The 27536-nt window shown below is 41.2% G+C and overlaps 1 protein-coding gene across 1 annotated transcript in view; it reads right to left on the reverse strand.

Moving 5' to 3' along the window:
- Positions 1-27536, reverse strand: part of dlgap2a (discs, large (Drosophila) homolog-associated protein 2a) — a 140388-nt gene that overhangs the window by 109505 nt on the left and 3347 nt on the right. The window contains exon 2 of the mRNA XM_041061311.1: positions 22491-22545. Coding sequence (XP_040917245.1) covers positions 22491-22545 — 55 coding nt within the window. The remainder of the gene's footprint in view (positions 1-22490; positions 22546-27536) is intronic.

The raw sequence follows: 27536 nt of genomic DNA on the forward strand, positions 1-27536 counted from the left end.
AAAGAGTGGGTTATCTGATCTCACACACAGCAAGAGCTCAGCATGCAAATACCGAGCGAGAGAGATGCAGCTCTTTTTTTAATTTCTTTTTTTTTTTTTTTTTTTAGTGGGCAAGTGCTGAAGAGTCAAATCAAGGAAGTGCATAACGACTTAAAATTATGTGCTGACTAACTTTAAAAATGAATGTTTTGCTTTGTTAAATAAGGAAAATAAACAAAGGTGAAATCAGAACTAAAAAAAAACTGTTTAATATTCAGACACGTACAGCTTACAAATGGATTGTTAAAAATGCCCAGCTCAGTGGTGAATTCATTTCCTTCATTAGAAACATGACAGATTGTGAAGGGAGGATGGAAAGCTGCACCAGAATACAAACTCATGTTCCAGCAGACTTTTGTTCTTTTTTATTATCCTATCTGAAGCACACAAGTCTATTTCAAAGAGGGACATACTATCTTCTTACAGCTTTGTAAATAACCTCCGGGGCTTTCCTAAAAAGTTTTGATTGTAATCGCTGCTGATTCTCAGAGTCTTACGTCTTAAGGCAAGCCAAAGTCATCAAGCTATGTCTGCATCTAGTGGACCCATTTGGTATTTAGAGTATATTACAGCAATAATAGCTAAGGGGGCTTATTTACTGTGATTTCGGGTATGACAGTGATGGAGTGGTAGACCTCTCCTGTATTATATCCATGCAGTGCATGGGCACAGAGTCAGAAGTTAAAGAAAGTGAGAGAAAACAGAAAGTTTCAAACCATGTCTCTGCTTTCTTTGTATGTGAGAGCAACATAACATGAGAAGTTATTTTGTACATGAACATTTAAACATGAGTGTATGATGGCAGAGGTGTTTCAAAGGTTTCAAAGCTTACAGGATTTTTTTTTTTTATAATTCCGCAAAATGGTTAAACAGCTGCTGTCAGTAGCTGGAAAGACGAGGAATCAGAGGATTTCATGGAGATTGGAAAAAGGGGGACAGGGGAAACAGGGACAGTTTGGGCAGGTGATAAAGATGATAAATGTGAATTTTAAATGTATGGGTATGAACATGTGATTGTGTCTGCTGGATAAAAAAAGAGGAGGGGTAGTCATATAAAGCAGCTTCATAGGCTGAAAGAAACTAATAAGATGATGTTAGTCTACACGTAGAAATCTGGATGTAAACTGTTAAAACTGTCAAATAAAAATTCAAATGCACATAATCTTCTGACTTTGTAGCAACAGTTAAATGTTTACGTATAAACCCATTATCCTCGATCCGCGGTGCAGTTGTTTAGTAACACCTGTTTGTTTCTAGACAGCGTAGAATCTCAAGAGAAAAGGAAGATCAGAAACTGAATATCACTACGCCACCGTTCATCCATTATTCAGCAGCAACAGAGTTTGTCAGTGCTTTCCTTTGAAATTCAACTTATTTCTCAAAGTGTATAGTACCTTTAATATTCCCTTTCTACACCACAAGAAAGGAAAAATAAAGTCAGAAAAGATTAACAGAGCTGTCATTAGAATCTGTTACATAACCAGCTGTGGAGGGAGATTAAGAAACAGAAACATACAAAACTAAGTCTGTCCTCATGACATTCTTGCTACTTTTTCTATTAAAAAAGAAACAGTACTCTGCGCCCGCTGTATGATTAAAACTTTGGAAAGCATGAAAATCTCCTCCATGTTCCTACCAGATATCAGTTATTACCTACAGCAAAAAATCCAGTATCAGTTAGGCTCAACTTTGTACTCATAACACACTTGTAATATTTACTTTTTTTATATAGTATTTCTGGATATGTGATATTCTACATGAATTATTTATATGGAAGACTGTTTACATGATGTTGACACCACTGGGATCTGATGTGTTGACGTTCTACCTTACAAGCAGTGGAGGCACGCGACATCCTCAGCCTAACTGTTGCAACTGATTAATCAGCAGGCACATCTGCTGATTATGAGCTGTTGACAGCATCCGAAATCACTCTCCATGTACTATATTAAGCACCATATTCACCCCCCACCATTTTATTGTGAGTGTAAAATATATGCACTATAGTTCCCTCAGCAATTCTCACAATGGAACAAAAAATATAGTGTCCAAGGCCTGTGAACTGCTTTCTGCTAATAATTTTTCCAGTTTTTAGTTCATGGCCAGACCTTAAATGGTACAAAGGTAAGACGTATAATGTCCAAGTTGAAAAGATAAAACTTTCAGGTCAGCAAAAACTTAAAAAATCATGTGAATTTCACAGAAAACAGGGCCCTTTCTTACCCTTTTTTAGAGATTAAGAAACTAGTTAACTTGCAACTTTCCTGCAACAATGGAAGTAAATGAAACCTACGTTTGTTGATGACTTACAAACCCTCTGTCTGTAAATAAAGCAGTGTTGGAACAAAATGTGCTGCTACACAGTTGATGCATTGTTAGGACAATACTGTACTGCAGGACGTATCAGAGTGCTGAGAAAGGAAGACAGACTGCTGGACAGAGGTTCATCCTACAGCAAGATAATGACCCAAAACATTCGAGGACGGTGGTTTCACATGACGGAAGACTAGCAGTGAATGAAAATGAAAGTCGGTGGTGATGATGATTATTATTATTATGATCAGTAAGTCTCAGTTGCTGACTGTAGAGTGAACTATTAAGTGTCTATTATAGAGGGAGTAGTGAACGACTGAAAGAGGGGGCGATTTCAGACACAGCCGTTGTTTCCTGATAGCTCTGTGGAGGCCTATTACACAGAAGACATGTCGACATGTCACAGCAGGAAAAGCGCAGGTGTAAATAACCGAATTAAAGATGGCTGAATTCCATTTAGCTGGTTCTAACTCTGGGTCCTGGAATTGTGCGTGCCTACTGACCTTTATTTATATGTACTTTTTTTCCAGTATTGCTAGCTGCAACACATTTTATACATTCCTATGTAAAATATGAAGTGTGCCCCTTCACTGCTGCTCAGTCTCTGTATCCACCTGTTCTTCTAGCTGCCATCCAACACACTGGGCTGTGCCTAGGAGACCTGCCTTCCTCCACACAGTCTGTCTTTCCTCCTTCTCCTCTTCTCCCTGAAAACTCTCTCGTTCTCCCTCTGCCCCCGCCCCCCCCTCCTGTGCTCTCATGCCGATCCGCCTGTTCATCTCACAGCTCAAATGGCAACAGGCAAACCAGACAGCATGGCTCCAACAATATTGCGGCACAACGGACCATTTTTGTCAGAGTTCTGGCTGAGTCTGGTTTTAAGTGAAGGATCAATCTTTTAGTAGGTCTGGGGAGCTGAGGGCAAGGAGTTGACCTAAGATCTTTTGGAGGAGGAATATAAACCCAGATGCTGGATACAAGTATGGGTATACATGTAATGTGATCCAGTGATTTCCTGCGTTTTCCTTCTGCAGTGGTGACACATTCCTCTTGGCCTTGGTAAAGTCAGAGGGATGCTGAAATCCATAATATAGCCGTGGAGAGGACAACCACTGTGCTAGGACTTACTATAATCCTTCAATTTCATATTTTAGCTGGGTGTGATAACAGGGCCACTCTATCTGCCACACACTGCTGGCACTGTCAAAAAAAAAAAGAAAAAGAAAAAAAAACAAAGACGGTCAAAAGATCACTCTCCTGCAATTAAGATTTTCCTTCACAGGTCAAATGCAATGTATGTGTGTGAGTGTGTGCTGCGTGTCATGGTGTAAAGTACTAAAAATAGAAGCTGCAAGGCGCCAGCATAGTAGTATTTTATTCTAACGTGGCTCGGAATAAGAGATCACAGCTCCCCCATGAGGAAAGAAGTTGGCATAAAATGACATGAAAGTAAAAGAAAGTTTAGAGGGACAAAGAAGGAGGTTTGTTCATTGCCGATGCCTTGCCATGCATTATGGATGAATTTCACAAACACTGTCAGGGTGTGACAAAATCTGGGATCCATTTCAGATGTCTTTGCACCGAGGCCCTTTCAGTGTGTATATCGGAACACAGCAGAACTATCTAAATGGGAAAAAGAGGACAGTTGAGTGGCAGCATATGCGTAAATCATTCAGGTAGGGAAAAAATAGAAGGGACTGAGGGAAAAGGAAGTGGTAGATAAGATGAACAGCAGTTGTGTTCCTGGGAAAAAAAAAAAAGGAACGATTTGGAAATGGGTTTTGGCCCTGGCACATTACCGAGGTGTATCACGCTGTGAAAGGTGTTGTTTTTTTTATCATTTCTCCCAGAAGAAACAGATATACAATACCAAGCCAGACAGTTCGTCTTCTTTTCCCTCCGAAAAAACAAACCCACGCAGCCAAGCCAGCACTTTTCATCCCTTGCCCCCCCCCCCCACCCCACACCCCCAACCCTTCTCTCTGGGCCTCTGGCCAGCATGGATGAATGGCAGCTACAGTCGTCTCTAGCATCCTCATGTTCCCCCAGCATGGAGGTTTGTTCCATTACAAAAACTGGCTGGAGATGATGTGTGAGAGTGTGTCTGCAAACTATTCTTCCTAGAATAGCTCGCCATACCTCAGCAATTTTCCAAATTCCTACACCGGGGGGCAGGCACAACACAACACCTGATTGGTATAGCGAGATGAGCCTACGGGATTAAATCAGAAAAGATCCGTGTTTCTCTTATCAGTGAAAAAACAAAATGTATTTTTTGGCTCAGGTAAATCTGAGGAAAGAAATCTGTAAAGGCTCCAGACACAGAGGATGCTACAAGGTGTTACTCAGCCTTTGTCCTCTATTTATCTGGAGCTCCTACACTGTTACACTCTGCCCTCTGTTCTTTTCAGCTGAGGAAATCCCCAGCTACAAAGCTTAGGTGGAAGACGGCTTATTAATAATTAAAGTATTTAAATGGACTTTCATCGATATGTGCTGACTCTAGTCACTTCTTGGCACTGCTTGACGGTAATAAAGGGTGTCCCTACCATGATTAATTGCCACAATTTTGCAAGTGGTCCAACTACACCAATATTGAAAATCCTAATGTGTGGTCAAAACACAATGAATAATAAATAGGGGACTGTAAATATTATACAGGAACACTGGTCCTTACGGTATGAAGTACTGTGCATCTATATGAGTCTTCAGGGCATCTGAGAAAAGATTATGACCTTAAGACTGAGCTGAATCCACCAAAAACAGGCCTGACCTGCAGTAAAATGCTGCCCACCTGTCACAGCTCCTGTCTCGTTTCAGTCACTCCTCCAAGCCTTCACACTGAACTGGCAGCCTGTTTAAATTCAGCCTCCTTCTCCACCAGTGTTGACCTTGCAGTGTTTAGGCAGGCTGCTAAAACCTCTCCAAACAGTCGTCTGTGTGTGTGGCTGGTAACAGGGCTGGAGTACCGAGCTGATGCGTTGTGATGGCTCACAGATTGAATGCTTCACGGGTCCCTGGTCCTCTCCACTAGCCCATATCCCAACGCTGTTTCCTCCCCAGTGCTCCGTGCCGTGAGAAAGTGATGTAAATCTTTTGCAAAGGCCTGTTCTCCGCAGCCGCAGATTCACCCTCTCAGTCATGCAGACTAAAGATAAGCTGACTCACAGTGCACGATAGGTGAATGCTAAGCAGTATGGGTGAATCTTATTACAGAGCTGAAGAGCAAAGAAGTGGGTAAAAGAGTTTTTTTTTTTTTTTCACAGCTGCAGTTCCATACGCCCTTGCAGAGTCCTTCACCTGCAGCAATACACATCTCCAGCTTCATCAGATGTACAAAAAAAAAAAAAAAAGCATAAAAGAGAGCACAGAGCTGAAAGAATTAATCAGTGTCACTGAACATGAGTGATCAGTGATTTTGTGTGCACCATATGTTAAAGTATGATGTGTTTTTTTTTCCCTCCACGGCAAAGATCCCAGTTTAGGCATATAGCACCATCTCATGGTCTCACTTAGAAATTCATCTCCAATCAGAGAATTTAGAGGAGTAATGCTCACAGCACTTAAACAGTACACACAGTATGTATTCTTATGGTGTTTAACAGAATGCTCTCCTACTGTAAAACACATGTAGAAACATATCTGACTAACTTTACTGCCAAGAACTCCAGTGTGGACTTTATGTAAATGTGTTTATAATAAGTAAAGACTAGCTCTTGTCAAACCAAAGTCAAGATGTAGAATGTCCCTAACCTCCATATGTGCATTCCTAACTGCGCTGACACAAGGAGCGTTCACACGCATCGCCACACACATCTAGAAAGTTGTGTGAGCCCCCCTGAGGCATCCTGGGTCATTTGTTAATTTGGTGGCACTGGGAATGCCATCACTGACAGTACTACCCCTTTTTCGTCTGAACTCCCTGACAGATGAGCAGGATTTCACGGATCAATTACAGCGCTGGAATTGGGCAACATCTTCAGACAAGCCTATCAATATTTAACATACTCTTATATATTCCACTACCATCCTAAATACTTTGAAGCACTATCAAAGCTGACTATGCTGGCGGTGGCGTCAGACAGCTCCGGCCCCAGATACAGTACATACAGCGAAGACACAAGCAGTACAGCAAGATGAATTATTAACTGTTCTCACTCCTGCTTAAAGTGAGGCAAGGCTGCAAAGTCACTTTAACAGCAGCAGGTTCAAACCGTCTGCCGAGCTGAGGATGTGGCAGGCTGTGGAATTACATAATCTGCGTGATGCAGGCTGGAAATAGGGGTGGAGATAAGATGATGCCTTCTGATGAAAGTGGGATTGAGGTGAACTTGTAACAGTGTAATAATAATATATGGGTTGGTGGTGCAGAAAATTAAATAGATGTTGATGCAGCGTCATGAGTAGAGGGGGATGCATGGGCTGCACAAAATGAATGTGTGTCAAAACAAACAAACAAAAAAAAGACAAAACCTAATAATGAAAACAGCTCCACACTAGAAATAGCTGGTAATTTTGTGAAAGAGTGAGCTGCTGGGTTTGTGAATTTGAACGTTCAGTGACTGCTCAGCGATCTGTATCTGTATTTATGCCTCAACTCTCGATCACTTTCATCTCTCACCACCGCAGCTTTTGATTATGATGACAACCATATGTCAGGGTGTCTGTTGTCTACGCAGTCCAAACACAGAGCCATCAATCCTTCAGGTCGACTTTCCATACAGCATGATGCATGAGCCATTCACCTGCTACAATTAACAGGGAAGTGTTATTAGCATTCTTTACGCAGGAGCTTCCTCAAGACGTCAACTTACTTGGGCACAGGGTGGCACACTGATGTATAAGCCTCATCTGTTGATAATCTTAAACATATGGCAGCACATATAGCTACTGAGCGTAATACACTGATTAGCTATGATGCAGCGCAGCAGGCAAACAAAAGCTGTGGATCACCACTAATGGACTGTCTCTTTCTCTCTCTCAAATCCACACCACTTTTTGCTGAGGCAGGTGTATGATGGTGAAACACCATTACTGCTGTCTTAATGAGAGCCCTGTGTGTGTTTCCCCCTGTGGTGGTCCCAGCAGGGCCTTATCTGGACCTGCGCCGTTGGACACACTAGATGGGAGAGATAACCTCCATCTGTCTTCATGAATGTCTGGCCTTTATTGCTTTAGGAGAAGTGCTGCTTTCACAAGCTCTTCCCCCCGTTCCACCAGGAAAACCAATATTTGTTTCTGCGTCTGGTCCTGCGCGATTTGTAACAGGGTGGTTTTACATTTCTGGTCCTGGCTAGGTAAACATGATGTGTTCGTCTTCATAAAGGCCATGATTTAAGAAAGCATACATCTATCAATGAGCTCCTCTCCGCTCATCATGAAGACCCAGATTTTATGCTGGCTGCTGAGCATAATATTATCTTGAAAAAAATATTATGAAGGGTGCCACTGCTCCCTCTTATATGACATTTGTTTCTGAACTTTAGGACAACTTGCAACGTAAGCATAAACAAGAGTCTACAGGCATGTTAGCACTTACTTGTGCAGTTGTACTTTGGCCCATCCACTGTTGGTTGATATGTTTCAGTCAGGTGGACCAAGCAGCTGCTGAAACCATACTGCTACAAGGGCTAAAAACAGAAAGCATGGCTTCAGAGCAAAAACACAGCAAAAATAAACTGTGGTTGTCCAACATTATTGGTTTACTCTTAATCTCATTTTTGTTCCTTTGAAAATTCTCTAAGTAATGACACATTTTAAAGTACTATTGATTACAGGCCAGCTGCCTGAGGAAGTTAAGTCAAAGCCCCAGAATGAGAAAGCTTCGACCTTTCTTATGTATTCCTGCTCAAGATATTACAAACTTAGCAGCTTGAGAAACTGTTGCTTTACTGCTGAACATAATATTCATAACATTATCAATTATGAATGGTGTCTACCTGTGTTGCAGTCCAATGTCCCAATGCTAAAATTCAATCTCAGGATAAAATAGTGGACATTGAGGATTTACTGCACCCTGGGACGACGACGTCAGTTTCTAGACACTGAGATTTACAGAAGTGAAGACTATCTGCCCATTTATTTCAACCTTCTGGTGACCTTAGTTTATTAAAGTCTGAGCCTTTTTCCTGCAGATTGAGAATTGAAGATGTGGGTGGAAAATATCTTGTTACTGTTTTGTGCTGTTTTTGGTCACATCTGAGGTTCTCGTGCAAGTTAAATAGTTTCAGCTGCTCCTTCATATTTTCTTCTTTTTTTTCTGCATGCTTTAATTTGGCAGTGTGGACATGTTAGCCATAGCTGACTCTGACAACTACTCAATTTTTATTCTAACAGTTGTTATTGCTACATAACATTTTTTTGTTATAGCTGTCTTTTTTTCAGCTGGATGACAGCTTTGAAATCAGTGGCTTTTGAAAGAGTTTTACAAAGAGGCTTGTTTGTGCAGACAACTTTGTTGTTCATAAATCTGGAGGGAAGTCTGAGGGAATGTCTTCGATGTTAACATTACTCCCGTACCAGAGTTTGTGTAATCAAATGACTCAACAGGCTGCAATTCAATTATTTTTGGAACTACAAAGAGCTGAACCCAATATACTTTCACTTCCCAGAATTAATTTGTTGCTAAGGCAGCCAAAAACAAAACAACAGCCCTCCAGTTTTCCATCCAAATTAAATGGAAACATCAGGCTTTGTATCATTTATGCTGTTCCACCTGTTAGGCTGTCTTTGACCTTAATGCAACAAAAAAATGAGCAGAGTCAATATCATTGTCAATTAAACGAAATGAAAGTGGCAAGAAAGAGAAAGAGGTTGTTCTGTTTACAAAGGTGGATAATTCAGACTGAAAGACAAACACATAACTTGGGTTCACATAGATTATGTGCTTAATATCTTTGTAGAAGTGTGTTATTAACACCTTGATGTTTGAGAGTAATTTGATTCAGAGACACAAAGATTGTAAAAGAGAAAGCCTACAGACTCATGAGTACACTTATTAGCTGTAGGTCTATTTAAGTGATTCAAACAATCTTTTGTGAGTTGCATGTGTTGAGCTGCTGCAGCAACTATAGCACAAAGACAGCTGATTAACTGAACAGGTATTTTCAGTTTATCATGCTAACTGCATATTCTGAGTGTATCTTGCTTACAACATCATGCTAACTGCAGATTTTTAGTTTATCATGCTACCTGCAGAGATTCGTGGCAATTCCACCCCTAACTGAAAGTTATATAAAATAGTTCCGTTCACATAACTTTCAGAGTGATCGGGATCTCCTTCCCCCCTCTGCGCTGCCTGGTATTATTCTTGTCTTGGATTATACAGAACATCTGATTCAGGTATGACAGACAAATGCTCCTGCTTCTTCTTATGCCACTTTTAGTTTCCTGAGTCGTCATAATATTAACAGCAGTCTAGTGCATGTTGTGCTTGTTCATCCACTCGTCCCAGCAGGGGTCCACCCACAGTGAGTCTCATAGAAGTTTGGAGTGAGGCTCGTTGTCAAACATCTGTCATATCACAGCAGAGAAGGAAGTGAATTTGCTGCTCTAAAATATTCCCCCAATAATCTCTCCTACTGCACGAATACCATTGAACCATCTAGTAGATTTACTATCTAATGCAAATTTGATGAAGTTCACTGTGGCCTCTGAACTGCTGAGAGACTGGAACAGAGTGACTGGGGTTGTTTTTCTTTTTGTCCTGGACAGTACAACGAAGTGCTCAATCATAATGCTGACATTTAGACTGTCCACTCTTAATGTCAAGTTCAGTCTTATGGATCCTAGATTACAGAACAGAAACACTCACAGCATATATAATTTCACTTCCTCTAATACTGCAAAATCTTTGGGAAATAAATTTAAATTTAATAAATAAATAAATAAATAATAAATAAATTTAATAACTCTTTTTTTTGTAACATTATAATATTATTATTCACATTTAACTGGCTTCAGAACTTTTTGATTTAGTCTGCCACTTTAAGTTAAACTCAGTTCTTTAATCTCCTGTGTTCAGATGAGCTTACAGAACGTCAATGCTAACTGAGACTGTCAAAAACACTCAGCTTTACAGGATAATGCTGCTGCTTGTCAAAAAACCAAAGATCTTTTTAACATTTTCCATGAAAATAAAGATGAAACACAAAACTTAGAACTTATACTTTTTTTGCATATTAAAGAATTCATGGCTTCAATAATTAAATCAGGGTTTACCTTTCCTACACTATATTAATCCTACGCTTCTTTCTGTCTCTCTCCCTGCTCCTCTTGTCACTTCCTCTTACACACACTCAAACACACTCTAAACTTTAACCCTGAGCAGTGAATCATCCTGATGAGCTGTGGAATGAGGCTGACACTGGTTGTCTTTTATCATCTGCCCAGTTGGAGGTCTGACTTGCCATAAGGGGTGCAATTGTACAGACAGTCGCGACAGAGTCACAGAGGGTGACATTGGGCGGTCGTTCCCTACATTACTCTGCTCCAGAGCTGAAACAATTAGGCAATTAATTGATTATCCAACCGAGAGATAATTAATCAGAAACTATTTTTATAATCCGAAAACACAAGGAAAAACGTGTTGCACAGAAACACACACAAGCGACATGCCGCTTCCCCTGCAACCTTGATAAAGGCTTTTGCAGAGGATTTCACAAAAGAAGCAAAAATGCCAATTTGTGTGCGGCAATGTGAAAATAAAAAGAGAAAACAGAAGGGCCAAGTCACTCCAGAGACAACGATTCCCCCTGACAAAGAGGAGTAACTGATGACACATCAAGAAAAATGCGAGAAATTCTTTGAAATACACTTTACAATAAAAACCTGAGTCAGTCATAACTTCAAAGGGAGCTACAGCTGATGTCTCACTTTCTGTGTCCTTGAAAAGAAGAGGGTGGTAAAGCATCTGCCCACGCATCTTTTCTTATTAGCGAACTATCACCATCAGCCAAAGGAATGTTAATAAACAGTGTGAGGGATGATTTCCATGCTGTTTTTCTGATTATTATTTTGAAGGATGAGCAGTGGAGGAATGACCTTTGTCTGTCAGTCCCTCAGGGCATTAAACATAATCAATTATATTGCCAAATGGTGTTTGGCTGGACAGGAGAGTTTTAAGATCACGTGGTTCGGCTGCCCGGTGGAGACAGGCGCCCTGACGCACAAACCCAAAGAAAACCTTCTGGTCAGAGAGATCAGAGAGACAAAGGAAGCAACAGAGAGTGGCAAGTACATATGGTAGCATCTAGAGTGGAATATGGCCCAGACCAGTCTGAAAGGTCAAAGACAGATAGGAGTCAAACAAGAGAAAGTTTTCAATTCCACAAAATGAAATTAAAAAAAAAAAAAAAAAAAAAAAAAACAAGCTACTTTTTTGACCAGCATTATGCCTCAGTAAAAAAACACTGCAATACAGTGAATCTATCTGCCGCAGGACTGAGCCTCTGATACTAAACCCACATCCAAAATAGACATATCCACAAACAGTCACCTAGACTCCCCAAAGATACCACACCTCACAATCTGGTTAAGGCAGCTGGACACACTGGAATCAAGTGTATAAGTCAGCCAATCCTCTCTGCGATACAAAATATTAGTTGAAATCTCTGAGAAGAGAAGCACTTGATTTCTACTTGCAAGCTGGGGTGGGTGCAGTGAGTGGAAACATAAATAAAGCAAACTTCTACTTCAAAAGTCAGTGTTTCCATCTAGGTTTGCTTTCAGTTCTCATAAAACAATATAAAGCATTTTGAGTGCGGTTGGTCCAATGGCATGTACTAAAATTCATTTATTAACTATTAATAGTATTACCACGGAATACTCAATGATGACAAAATACCTTAATTAATGATTAACCTTTAACTCTACTTCATATCCTCTGCAACTAAATAATGTATAACTACAGCACTATGGCTTCTGTAACTAAAGTATATATATTGAAAAAATGTTTGTTTTAAAATCACATTTCCTATAATTTACTGGTTTGTGTTTTGTGATGGGTATTTTATAGACGAAACAATGTATTGATTAATATCAAGAAAATAACTGGCAGAGTGATATGATAATAAGAATAATTGTTAGTTGCAGCCCTGAATTTTTCATGTCTTTGTTCTCCATTGCACACCAGTGAATCAAAGTCATAACGAAGCATGTAGCTGGTATTTCACTTCCTGCCTTGTACTTGTTTTGGCTGTGATCCTGGTTAATCAAATCACAGCTAGCCTCTCCAGACAGCCGGTTGCTGGCCCGCCGGCTACGGCCTCTCCACAGATAATGTCACTTCCTGTGAAAACAAACTGATTCTGTTACCGGACATGGTCCCTGTTATCCGTCACAGTATTAGAACACACACGCACACACAAAAAAAAAAAAAAAACTGAAATTTGAACTGTAGTAAGTACTGCAAAGACAACTATGCTGGCTGTCAAGCGTAAAAAATGGTTCTTTCAGTAAGAGGTGATAGTGTGAGTTGTCACCTCCCTCTGAGTACCTGAACGTCTGACAGTGCAAACAGTAAGACAAATGTTTGCATTGAGATTGGCCTCAGCAAGCTTTATATTTTTCTTATTTTTCTACAGCGGTGGCGGTGGACACGTCTGAGTGAGTGTTTGTGTATGTGTGTGCAAGTGTCAGCAAAGCGAATCACACAATGAAAAATGTGAAGAGACAAGGAAAATAAGAAGTGCTGTGCATTAAAGAGAAAAAGACATACAACTGTTTGCCTGCAGCATGTTCAGACAAACAGGTGGAGCTCAGTTAGACTCTCCTTGTCTGGTGTCGGAGAGCTCCAGGCTGCCAAAAGGGTACCATCTATTCAGCATAGCCGCTGCGCTCATAATGAGGGTTGAAATGAATGGAGTCACTTTAGTGTAATTGCTGCAGTGGGAGAAACATGTTCAGAAAATCTAGACAGGCTACAAGGGAAGGGTGGAAAGGAGGAACAGAGAAGTTTGTTTTGTGATATAAACTCTCCATCTAAGGGAGTACGTATTGTACGAGGAAAAAAAATTCAACTAACCAAGGGTGCAGGTGTGGAATTCAGAGTAAAGTAAAATGTAAAGTAAAAATAACTAGTAGATCTAGCAAATAATAAGTTCTAATTAAAATTAATAATCATAATAATAATTATTATCTGTAATTTCTTTGATAGTCTTTTTCGGGAGAATTATCTGTAAATCAAAACAGCATTCCTGAGAATGCAGAGGGAGTTGGGAGACTTTTTTTCAGCCCTGAGGAGTGTCTGCAGTCTGCCTCACCAGCTGCATCCTACTCCAACACCCTGAGAGGCAAAATCCAGGGCCTTGCTGCTTAAAAGCTGTAAGCGCATGATAATAACTGAAGACAATTGAACATTTTGATCATTTTGCTCTGAAACTGGAAAAGTGAGGGGTCCAAAAATAGGATTCCCCCTCAGTGGAAATTACATCCCTGCAAATGACAGATATGGAGAGTGAGCAGTTTAGTCTAGATATGCACTGAGTGCTTCAAAATACCAAAATGCCGAAATCAATACACGAACACAACTGTACTCTACTGCTCAACTGTGGAAAGAATCGCAGTGAGGGTGAAACATAAAGGTGATCAAAAGAGCGTAACTGACAAAAGGTAGAGGTGATACATTCTCTGTTCTCATTATCTGCTGCTAAATAGGCCTTAATAATGCTCTACAGTATGGTAGGTGTCACACATGTACGCATATATACACACTGAGCCAATATACATCCATCAATTCCACATTCAAGTTTGTGAAGCAGACTGCATGTTGTGTTTACTGAAGTATGATAAGTAGATCACATAAAAGCCCAAGACTCAATGACAAGTCATTTTTTTACGTAAAAGCAACGTCTCCAACTTCTGTACGTTGACAGAAACCATTTCTGACATGTACAATAGTTTTGGATGACACTATACACAGGCGCACTGTGAGACAAAGTCTGAGGTGAGTTTCAACACAAAGTCTGACACTTGAGAGCATTAGAGCATGGCAGACAGTTCCCTATTTCTCACTATCACCGTCTCGCACACGCACATGCACGGACACAAACACACACACACCCACACCCACGCACACACACAAACACAAACACTGGCCGACTTTGTTTGGACTATCCAGCTTGTCAACCACTCTACAGATTTCAGATGAGCTTTTACAATCACCCCTCTCTGTCACCTTGCAACCCCAATTTTATCTAGCTATTCCATGGAGGCAGCTAGTATTAGCATGCAGGTGGTGGGCTGCAGCTTTCCCCTCAATTTCCTCAAGGAAAAAAAAATGCCTATGCCTCTTTTATTTTCTTTCGCTCCTCTTGTTAAGTGTACAGTACATGCGTAGTCACTTGCTTTCATTAAATTTAGCATAAAAAGTTGCAGTTTGAACCATTGTAGCCTCAAGACAACATTCATTAACTGGGACAGTAAAGACCAAAACCAAACAGGACCATCAAATAGTGGATTGTGAACTACTGATTACACTTTGTGTCAGATCATCAGTTTCTACATGATGTTTCATGGACAAATGAAAAACAAGAGAAAGCAAAAATGAAGCTAAACTTCCGGGGGCTTCACAAAGCTTTAAGGAAACTTTAATAGAAAAGTCTCGTCCTCCTAACATCCTATTTACAACAACAAGTGGTCAGGTTTTCAGAAAACAGGTTCTTCATTTCATGAGCTAACACTGGCATGACCTACAGTACAAGATGCCATGTCGGGCAGCAACAAACTCTTTATTTTGAGTTCTCTTGAATTTGGAGACAGTAGATGGCACAGCTGTGTCACCACAAGGTCCATTCAGTGGCTGCTCTGGAGCTTTTGACTGCATCACAGGATCTTACTCCTTCTAGCAAATTGTCGGTATTTTACTTAATGGTTGAAAAGATTATAGAAACTGATTATTTTCAATAACTGATGGATTAACAACCGTAATTCAGCACTTCTACTTTGCATTTCGGCCATGGGAGCATTTAAAAAATACTATACGTTCCACCTTTAACACCAAAAGTTTTCTTTCCCAAGTATCTGTATCTCACTTGTTATATACTCCATCACTTCTTTTGTTACTGTCATTCTATTTCAGCACATATGGAAGGGAGATGCCGATTCCTGCTCCCTCCTACAGAGCGATCATTCTTCATGCAGGATTAAAGCTATAGATCTGAGTGTCTGGGTGGAGTACATAGTTCTTCAGAATGGCCACGAAATGGGCCATCTATGTCTACCATTAGTAGAGACGTATAGCATAGGCTGTGAACTCATTGTCTGCTGATGAGTGCACCATCAAAAAGTGGGTGTATGTGTGTGTGAGTGCTGATGAAGGAAAGAGGGAGAGAGGATGCAACCGCAAGAATTAAAGGGAATTAAAGGTCTGTCAACACAGCAACAAAAACGGGACCACCTCCCATTTCCTTCACTTCCTGCCACCGTCATTCATCTATTAATGAGCAGCTTGGAACAGAGTGACTCAGCGTTAAATCAAAGCTTACTCCCAGCTCGCTCATTATGTCAGGGACAAGCTGAGACAGACCGTCCACAGGGACCAGCTGTTCTCCCGTCAAACAATGTGTAGTTCAATGACAGGAGCCTCTACAGAGAGACGGAGCATGCACTCACAAACACATTCATGGGCAGGTAAGTGTGCAGGACACTCACCTCGAGCACTGCACATCTAGATGGCACTACAAATAGAAAATGGGTTTTCATTAAGATTCACAGTCAATACACATGGTGAAATGTGCCAATAAAGAGTATTATTGCTGAATTATGTTTTGGCCTTGTACTCAGTATCAAACTGTGCTGTTATAAATCTACTGAGTGCTCTGACAGGTCACACCATTTTCTGACCCTGACCTAATGTACCCTCACTCAATCAAAGTGCAGATACTCAGCTGCTTAATCAGACCTGCTTCGGCCAAGTTACAAGCCCATCTGGCTTGATAGGCACTTTCATCAGAACGCCACTGCCAGCTCAGCTGTCCAGCCACCGTCACTGTTCATCAGGCCGCACTTGTTTTACGCATAGCCACAAATAAGAAACCCCTGTGGTATGAGAAATGTTTCCATGTATAAATCATGTTCCTTGACCTGATTTACAACAGAGGTCAATATCTCCGAGTTTAAGGCTGCAGGAACCTTCTCTGTAACTGGTGTTTTGAGTTGAGTCCCAGAACCACCAACATGCCAGCAACCTATTATGAACTAACAATACTTTACTAGCAGCATGCAACCAAAGATTCAACAAACGAGACCATTACAGCCTCACACACTTCTCGCAATCTCTGACTATTAAACTCCAATTTATGCATGGTTGCACATACAAATAAATAGTGGCCAAAGCAGTGACTGGCAACCTGACTTACAAACGCCCTACCATGCCCCACAGCACATCTCAACTTAAATCCATTGTTCCCAAAATGTCTACAGGCGCTGCATCATGAATATTCAGCTAAGCTGCACCTTGACCAGCATGTCCTATTTTACAGATCTCTGATGCCGCGTGGGAGCTGTTCAAAACGTATTGCAGAGCCTCCCTCTAATCCATTATGCTTCTGTGTCATATTTGTTTACAATCAATTTGGTGCTACGGAAGTCTGGCTGCACAGAGACAGAGGCCTGGAGAAAGAGGCCATGTTTCAAAGCTACCCACTCTTGTAACTTTTCAGTGGGTACGCCTTGGCAGAGCTGGAGGGAGAGCAGAGGAGGAGAGAGCAGGAGAGAGAGAGGGGGGGAGGCGAGTGCCGAGGGTACAGACTAACAGTAGAAAGAAGGGAAGGCTGAGGAGGAGAGATAGTGCAGGACTCATTATCAACTACAGCAGTCGAGAGTTTAGAAGACATGAGGAGAGCTCCTGAGGGCTGCCAGCCCATGCACACACACACTCCCACATGAGCACACCCACACGAACATCTTTGTTATACTGTATTCATGAGGACCCATCATTGACATAATGCATTCCCTAGCATACCCTAACCTTAATCATCACAACTGAATGCCTGACCTCATCCCTAACCCAAACCTAATTCCAACCTGAACCTTAACCCAGAGTCTTAACCTTCAAACAGCCATTTAAACTTGTGGGGTCCAGCCATTTTGGTCCTCACAAAGCTGTCAGAACCCACAAGTAGAGTGGGTTCCCAATTTTTTAAGAACCCATGCATATAGTAAAGCCCCCACACACAGTCACTCTTTACCCTCATTTTTCTCAGCTAGCTCTCACTCACTCTGTCATCTTTCTGTCTTGTTTTTCACCATCACCCTACTTGCTCTTGCAAATACAGTCCATGCATCTTATTTTATGCTTTGAAACTTCCCAGTGCAGCTATGTCTTTCTCTCTAGGTGTCTCTTTTGGTGAGTGGGTATGAAGAGGATACAGAGTTGGCATCAAGGCCTCTGAGAGCTATCAGAAAGAGACAGGCTCTCCCTGGTTGTCTCGCTTTGCAACAGATTGATATCAAGCGTGCTGGAGGACACATTGTGCATGTGTGCACTGACTGGCTGAGTGCATGTGTGTCTACGCACAACGTGCATGTGGACACGTTCACAAGAGCAGGCTGGACACACTCGGAGGGAAAGCGACAGCTCGCCCGTTAATTACGCAAGCTAATAGAGCAGCTGCTGATTCACTCCCGTGTCGGTGAGATTCACAGCGGGACGGGAAGGCTCAGGCAGGACATGAGGCATTAAGATGGACGTGCTGTGACTCCGAACAGGGGCTAAGCAAGGTAAAGAGAAGAGCCATTAGACTGATGTAGTTTAGGGACTTCAGCTGTGTCTGAATGAGGACGTAACTGAAACTTTTCATACGGGGGACACAAGGAGTATTGAGGACGTTCTTAAGAGGTTAAGAACGTCCCTGACTTGTAAATGTTATGAGGTTCTTGTGAGGACTTTCAAGCGTAATCCCCTAATAATTTTTTATGATTTTCATCTCTGAAGAACTTCTCTTGCTTTCTAACTAAAGTCCCCTCCGTATACCCTGAGTCGTCCTGGCCAACTTGTTTCCATGGCAACATGTCCTCAGACCAACCCTTCCACTTTAAGTTGACACAAAATATACAGAAAAAACGGTAACGTAGCTGATTAAAGTTCATTTTTGTGAGAGTGACCCGACAGCTACTGTACTTGCGCTCGAACCAGAAAGCTGCATTTTAAAGATGGGAAACCTTGACTGTCTGGATTGTACAGTGAGGTGAACTTGCTTGGTTCATTTTGTGTTTGTTGGCATTCATAAACATTTATTATTTATTATTGAGCAATACGCTATCCAAATGTCACTATGATATAACGCTAACGCTCTCATACTGCTGATGACATTTTATCCTCTTTCTTTTTGTAATACAGCCAGCATCTGAGCTCTCATTTATCTGATCTTGATGAAAAATAAATAATATTGACGATAAAATTTTGGATACGAAAACTGGCTATGCGAAACATTTTTATCAACATTTATTTTTAAAAAAAAGAACAGAGGTTTATGTTGTTGCAGCTCATATTCAAATGAAAAGTAACCATAACATTAATTATTGTTATACTTTTCATCTGAACTACGCTTTAGACCAAATAAATCACATGAAAAGAATTGCAGCAACTCTTTATGCGCATCTTGGCCTGTCTTACTATACAGCAAAGTTACATGCATCAAACATCTCAATGAAAAATACTTGAACTTTTTGCTTTTCAAACCCAAAATAAAAGCAAACCTCATGCACAGCAATTGGAGACTTTGCATGCACCATGTACAGATCATGCATGCAACAAGAATGTTTACTGATATCAGTGACACTGATTCTCCTATAATAGTGAAAAATGCAGCACAAAAATAACACTAGGTACACTTACCTGCACACAGAGAGCAACACAGGGGAATTGTAAATTGAGGCAATGGGCAATAGCAATGTGTGTGTGCTGGTGTGTGTGTGTGTGTGTGTGTGTGTGTGTGTGTGTGTGCGTGCGTGTGTGTGTGTGTGTGTGTGTGTGTGTGTGTGTGTGTGTGTGTGTGTGTATGTGTGAGATACTGTGATACTCTGGGGAGACAAAATCAATGAGGATATAAGGCCATGAATGCAAAAAAAGAAGTGTCCAAATACTGCAAGGAATGATAGAAGGGTTTCCCAGAATGCACCAGTCAGCATGTCTCTTTACAGTACCCCTATGCTGATGGTTTAACAGCACAAGCAATGTAAGAGCCTGTACGTCTAAGTCTACTTGCTCTCTGCCAGAATGCCTCCCTGCTGCTCATTCAGTGGATGTGAGCATGTATTCAGTATCATTATGTTCCAGTCGTCCTAAAGTGAAATATGAGGTTCAAGTCAATTACATAAGTGGAAATTACTAGTTACAGTACTTTGGTTTTTTTTTCCCAAAACGTTAGAGCAGGAGAGTGGCTCTGAGCCGGGGATAAGAAGAGATGATAATAAGATGCCAGAAATTCAGCATGGACATGAAAAATGGCAACAAAATGGTGAAATATTCACACGCTAATTAATGTCTATAAATAGGAATGGTCTGTGAGTTTGTGGCATAGAAATGCGAAGTGCTCATCAGCACAAAGGGTCCCGCTTACAGAGTACATTCGGAGCGGAGGGACACACTGATAACAGAGAGAGAGAGAGAGAGAGTGTAAGATTACGATAAGCCTCATCCCACTTTTTCTATGCACAAGCTTTCGAATCAGAGAAATAGAAGCAGGGGAAGCATATGAGGGAAGTGTTTCTGTCCAGGAGAGGGCGCCCCTCGCTTGATAGAGTGCAGTGGAGCAGAGCACATGCACACAGACATGGACACACACACACAGAGTCTCTTAATTATATTCACCAGCAGGAGATACCAGTCTTTTCACAGCCATTACTTTCAAAGTCTCCTCTAATCTTACTTGCTCTTCTTCATTTTCCAGATATTTCACCCATCTCACTCTACCCTCTCCTACCTCGAGCCCCGCATTTAATTTTTCAATTCATGTCGCCCCTCAGGCAGACTCAAGCCTGACTCGACACTACTGTACTCTCTAATGAGCATCCTCATCCAGTATCAGTGTTAATTTATGCCATCTATTTAACATATGCAAATACAACAGCCCTGCATCATCCAATCAGTGGAAAGAAGCGATGCTTATTAAGAATGGACACAGTGCATCTACTGACACCACAAGCTGTGTTGCCATAGGAACAGGATGCCAAGGTAGACATTATAAATACAGAAACTACTGAGGGCACTGAGGTTGTTAGCAGCTGTACTTTGCTGAAGTTACTCAGCAAAAGCTCAAGCTTGTATTTGAGATGGAACGTGTGGCTGAATGATGGTCTGCGAACTCTGACTGGAAACAGCTTGTTGAAGATCAGAGGTTTGTTGATCATCCACTGATGAGTATTCCAGAAAAGTGCCATGTGCTAAGTCTTCTTGACAGAACAATATATCAGAATAAAGATTCAGAGAAAAACAATGTTTTTCAAGATGAAATGTACATTACAAGCAATTGCAGTTAAATTGGTGTTTCTGTCATCTTGACGTTCCCATGCATTGCAGCCTACACACTAATATATACTGTACACACACATACAGACACTAACATCATGAGCTAAATAAACGGTTAGCTCCCTATCCCAGACCCTTGTCTGCTAAAATCACCCTGGAAAAGTTTCAGAGCTTTAGACATCCATATTCATAGGACTATTATAAGGTTATTTTAATAAGTGTCCACTCTGTCAGAACACCTTGTTCTAAGTCCACTTGAGAGGTGCACCCCTGGGTCCTCCATATTCATGCAGCGATTGCCAGCCACCGCAACTAAACACACAACAACTCGTGCTGCTGGGAAAGGTAAGTCTTGTAAAATATTCCACAGAAGCTTGAGCTAACATTTGTAAAGCTCTTTCACGCACTCTTCTGTAATTGACTGAACTCACCTGGCATAAAAAGAGGATTGTTCTATAACAGCAAACTCTATCCAGCTGGCACCTCTTTGAATGGAAAGAGGAATAAAGTGGATTGTATTAAAATTTGGCCCACGGACAGAACATTTATGCTGAAAATAACATTAAAACTGCTGATTTCCAGGTTTGTCAAGTTCCTTATCTGCTTAAATTCAGATAATCTTGCCTATATGCTCCATCAAACATTAATTTCACGCTGCGAGATGCCTCACAGTTATCAGTAACAACTCGGAGTTTCAACCTCCAACACCTAAAACTCATGACAAGTTTCCAAGTCCCTGTCACCAAGGTTGCTGTGCCCTTGCTGTTCTCTTCGGCATGTGTCTCATGCCTGGGAGGGGTGCGCAGTTAGCTGCCGTGTGTCTGAGAAACAAAACTGTCTAAGGCAAAGATCAGTCTTGCACTGTTTGTCAAACAAAGTTCCTCACAGAGGACTAAGTTCACTGCAGAAGGTGTAAGATATATTTTTAAGATGACAAAAATGGCCATGATTCTGACAAATGAGCAAACCGCTGTGTAGCCGAAACGCGTCAGCAGCATTCGTGAGGTTTTTGTTAGTGGGATGGATGGTGTGGGAGCCCATGTGCATGCAGTCTCATTGCAGTCGAGAGGTTAGATAGGTTGAGTCGCCAAAAGTAAACGCACAAAAGGGTAGAAGAAGTCATTATTGTGAGGACTGCAGCCAAGTACCTGAGTATATCTCCCTGCTCTTCAATTTCATCAGCAACCTCTTCACACCTGCAACGATGTGAAGAAGCCTGTCATCATCACAAGTTCGCAACAACAGACCCCAAATTTTTTTCCTCCCTCTGACACACACAGAGTTTAGGCCACACAGAGAACACCTGTATGATTTTAGCCCCTTTTGAAACATGTTAATTTTGCTAGAGGTAACATTGTGTGCCAGCAACTAAGAATAACAAGTGTACTGTAAGAATCACACTGACAAAGTGGTCAGTTTATGGCCAAATAGTGAGGAAGGGGTAAGTCACTATGTATAAAAACTGTGTCAAAAGCCAGCAGATGAGGTTCAATGTACAGAGCACACACAAAAACTGATAGACGGACAAATATGACCCCACCCACTGAGCATCCATTCCTCTGCATCACCACCCACTCATTACTCCTGCTGACTGGCTCTCTCCTTCTGCCTCAGCGCTGTGTGTGACTGGTGTGTTTAGTGGAGAGGCGGACATCTGTTTGGTCCTTACCTGTGTTCCTGTCTGGTAAGATACAGCAATGCTTCTGCAGTATGCCTGGCAACACCTTCCAAGAAACGACAACAAAAGGGGGGGGCGGGGGGGGCAGGAGAGGGAAAAGACATTAATATCACAGCAGCTCAAAAGCAGATAAACAAGGTGGAGAAGCACTGAGCCATGCTGTGACCCACAATTACAGAGAAGTAACAGACATCTATTTCTCACACCATTTACATCAAAAGAAGGCGCTCCCGTGTTTATCCGAGACCTTTCTTCTGCTCCGTGATCTGAGCAGCGGAGCACTAAATGATGTTCCCCCCTGTGAACATGTGTGTGGAAGGTTCATTTTTGAGTTTATCTCTGATTCAATCTTCAAACATAAAAACGTGGGTTATATGTTGCACGTCGTCAAATACAATACGCTAACGATCCACTGGGACGGGATGGCAAAGGAATAAAATATTGCTCGACAGAGGGTGGGGGAAGAGGTGGCAATCAAATCGGTCAATCTGGTGCAATCACGTCAACAGGCCAATTTTTAGAAGCTTCGCTCTGCTTCATCAGCAGCCTCACTATGCCAGGAAGTTGTAGCAGCAAATACAACAGCCAATTACTGCACTACTCACAAGCTGGAGGTGATGATACTAATCAATAATGCATGCTTACAGTCTACTCTGTGAAGAGTTCTCTAGAAATGTAATCCATCCAAAGTTATATAGCTTGGCTGCTAATATTCTGCTTACCATCACCTGTCTTCTGTAAGTGAAAAGTGTTTGTCTTCTTTTTGGGAAACCGTGCAGGATCAAAGAAAGCACCTTGTTTTTAATTACCTCTATGATAAGAGTTTTGTTAAGCTTTGCTATGACACTGAATACCATGTTTACCATTACATGGCCATGTTTACCATTATTGGTGTTCAAAAGGCACAAATAGAAAGGATTTAGAAACAAAGAAGCATATGTGGAGGTGGCTCAGTAGGTGCTATCAGTGTCCCTTTGTCCTTGCATCTGGAGCCTCCATTGTCCAACATGACTTTCATAATATAGACAGACCTTTTCTTCTTTCTCTCCCTGGTATTAAAATTCCTTTACATTTGTACTTGCTGCTTATCTCGGGCTCCTCTGTTTCCGTTCGAGTTATTTCACTCCGCTCTGGGACTGAACAAGACCAATCAGATAACTGTCCCTTTTAATTATAGAGAGGACCATATATATATATAAAGGTACCTCTTGAAAAGAGAGCGAAGACCAGATATGAAAAATAGAAATGAACCCTGATGGCTAGTCTCTGGGGATATTCAATGAGCTATCAACCCACTGCATCATTCATACAGGAGGAGGACTGAAAGTAAAATTAGTATGAATCATTTGTTTATCATTTATTCTTTATTTCATCATTTATTTACTTTGTTATAATTGTCTCTACCTGTTTTAAATATAGTCTCTACTTGTCTATTGGAATGTGGGTCGCTGAGTAAAGTGGAAATATCATGTCAATGCAGTCCAGATGTTTTGTGCTTAGGCATGGCAACTGTAACAGGACCTATGTTCATCCTTATAGGTTATATTACTAAGTGACAAGCTCATGGACAGTTTATGGCTTCTTTCCAGTTTATTATTATGTTGGTTTTGGGCAAGAGGACAATCATGGGCTTCGAATTTGTCTTAAAGGAAAACTATAAATGACACTTTGTCTTGTGCTCATCATTTCAACGTTTTACATGAAAGGATTTTCAGGCATTCATGTCCCGTCATCCCGCATCTGCAACAAAATGCTACTCAGAAAGTGGATAAGAAAGGTGAGTGGTAGAAACAAATATAGAAATAGATGGCTCTGCAGAGATGAGAGATACAGTGATTGGTTTGTAATGACTATAATGACAGCTGCATGATGTACAGTTATAATTGATGCTGGATAGCTGGCTGGCTGGCAGGGCCTTGCACTGGAGGAGTGTGGAAAACGAACTGTCAGGGACACTCTTCAATGTTTCAGACACACAGAGCTGTCACTTGCCTCTCATTTACGCTTTAAAAGGATTGGAGTCTGGATGCAAGGCGTCTAATTTCACATATGAAAATGTGTTAGGCATCCGTTTGTTTGTCTTTTAAAGCTTAGCTTGGAATGAGAAGAAGAGAGGATTTATGTCGCCGTGTTTGAACAAGACAGATTTACAAGATACATAAGGACAATCCCATGGACACATAGAACTGAGGATAAATGGGTATACAGAAACACTTGAGTACATTGCTTGATATTTTGAATATTTGTCCAGATTTGTTTTTCTCACACGATACACAGATTTGAATAGCTGGTTTCATTCAAATCACATTTTGTGGCTCGGGCTAATTTTGTGCCAAAACCATACATGAAATAACCCTGATTATATTAAAAGCTAATTGATTATAATAACCCGGCAATTTAATGTGACAGTAACGATTCTCAGTGACAACCCAAACAAACCTTAGGACTGGAGGTCCAATGTTGTGAATGAGTCTTCAAACCCAATCGAGTCTGCGAGTTATTAAAAGGCTCCAATTAGCAATGTTGTAGCAGTTTACCATCATGCTCCTCCAATAGGACCGGTTGCTATTCTCTTGTTGCCCGAGGCTGTGAGAGAAAGGATTCTGTGGGGATATCATTAAACTCCCTGAAAGTAGATGTTTCCAGTAATTCTCAACTATCCACCCTGTTACATCCACATTTCTTGTGGCATATGGTCTGGAAATGCACAACATAACAGTACAAAACAGTAATTTGGTCATAAAGCAGGCTGTAAAGAAAGCTCTGACTGGGGAATTATTTTATTTTTGGGATTTCAGGCATACTTGTTTGGGAATGTTATGAGACCATTTGAAGATTTGATATAACCCAATCATTTATCCTCTATGACAGTGGTTTTCAAACTAGGGGGCGGGCATAGAGCTTATGTAGGGGAGGGTGTAGATGACCAGGGGATGAATATGGAGTGAGAGTAAGTTGAATGCTGATGCATTTGTGCTGAGCTTTATTTCACGAAAATTCATCCTGGATCCTTTTTTAATTAGTTGCTTCCCCTATCATTGTTAATGACTGATTAAAAAAATGTGGGGTGGGGTGCTGTGAACTTTTTTCAGGTCCTGAAGGAGGGCATGCCAAAAAAAGTTTGAGAACCACTGCCCTATAGCATCAACTTCAGCCACTTTTAGAATGGCTCATGAAATAAAAATGAAATAGCTGAGCTTCTGGGCCAGGGGAGCGAGTAGCACATGAAAATTCACTACTGCATCCATTTAATTTATTCAGGACATTTTTGTGTGTTTTTTTTCTGAGAATGATCTGAAAAACAAGGCTTATGGATGATTTTTAAAACTTAATGGTCATGTGCTTTGGACAAAGCAGGTATTGAACCATGTAGTTCTTTTCACAGAGTCGTACTTAGCGTAAGAGGAAGCAAGACAGACAAACACAAAGACTGTGGAGGTAGTCGTGGAAGGGAGAAAACCAAATGCATGCTCTCATAACTGAGATAACTGACAATCAAAGAGGCCAACTCAGGTGAGTCACACGTCATTTGAGTGGAGAAAAAACTTTTCTCTCTGATATCAGCTTTGTGAAAACGACCTCCAGATATAAAAGTGCTGATTACTTTCCCCCTGAAAGTCCATTTGTCTGTGAGATTGTTTTGCCTGCTGTTTGATGGAGCCTGCCTCATGAGACTGAAGAGTGAGGTTCACAAATAACCTCCATAATTCAACTTGTGCACAAGCTGGAGCTCATAAAAGTAAAGTTACAGCATCAAAAAGTACTAGCAAATGAGTCGTGCTTGTTATTTAAGTTTGGATATTTATCCCAGTAGTGACCGCTGTGTGCAGCAACCCTGTCGACCTAGTTACACTAGACTGGTGTAAAATGCCTCCGAACAAGTCAGGCTCCAATGCACCGGGGTTCATGTAATAGCTCTGCACGTGATCTGAGGCTCGGGACAGCACAGCCTAGTTTGACCACGGCAGAGAGCAGACAACTAGAGAGCCACTCTTGTCCCAGTGGTGTTTCAGGATGCTCACAAAGAAGATTTCCCCTTAAATACTAGTCACCTGCTACCAATCTCCACACACTATTACTGCTGGGTACAGGCAATTATCACAAGTGGCAGTATATTATAGGATATCTTGGCGCCTGCTGCTGAGGGCTGGAGTGCAACTCTTGGTGAGCTAATGGAGATATGAGAGGACGGACGGGAAGTGGAGTCACTCCAGTGAATTTCAATGCTCTTCCTGTTTGCCTAGAGCGCTGTCTGCTCCACTCTACCCGGTCAAGCTATCAAATGCGGTGGTGTGCAGATTGAGCAGAAGATAAGGATTGCACTGGAGCCACTCACCCGAGCAATAGCCATAATAGATATAAAACACAACACAAAAGAGACACACAGACTAAATTTTAGAAACATGTTACGATATAATACAGTTGAAATGAACAACAACGCAAACTAAGGCCTCAGAATGAGCATAAAGCTGAAGGAACATCTCTCTGACACTGTGTCAGTAAAAAATAAAAATGTTTGGTTACACAAAATATTCATTACATAACTGTATTGAACTGCGTTAATGTCATCCTTGAATTTCCTCAGTCTCTAAGGGTATTCTTGAATTGGAGGCCTTGCTTTTACTGTACCTTAGCTCCAAATTTCATTTTCAGTATCACAAATGTCCTTCCCACCAAGGAGGAGACGGCAGTTTACTTCACCACTGAGGTCCCGCAGACTTGCTCTCCAAAGGCAAAACCCACCTAGATGCACTGTAATCATGGCATCAGCAGCATACTGCATGCCAGGACTCTGATTTCTGACTTTGACTGCAAAATCATGAGGTGATTTTGCAGTGAAAGTCTTTCATTTATGTTAAATTGCTTGAACACATTAATACGATTACAGCACTAAGTAATTCTCAGAAGCTTAATCAAATCTCTTATACCTGCGCCAATCAAAAATTCTGCTGCCTTGATGGTCCTTCATTAGAAAGGGCTATTTTATTAAGCCAATATATGCAAGTTCATTGCTCGGTTTACAGGGTCCGGTCAAGA

The sequence above is a fragment of the Toxotes jaculatrix genome, chromosome 17 (genome assembly GCF_017976425.1).
Source record: "Toxotes jaculatrix isolate fToxJac2 chromosome 17, fToxJac2.pri, whole genome shotgun sequence".
NCBI classification, from domain to species: Eukaryota; Metazoa; Chordata; class Actinopteri; family Toxotidae; genus Toxotes; species Toxotes jaculatrix.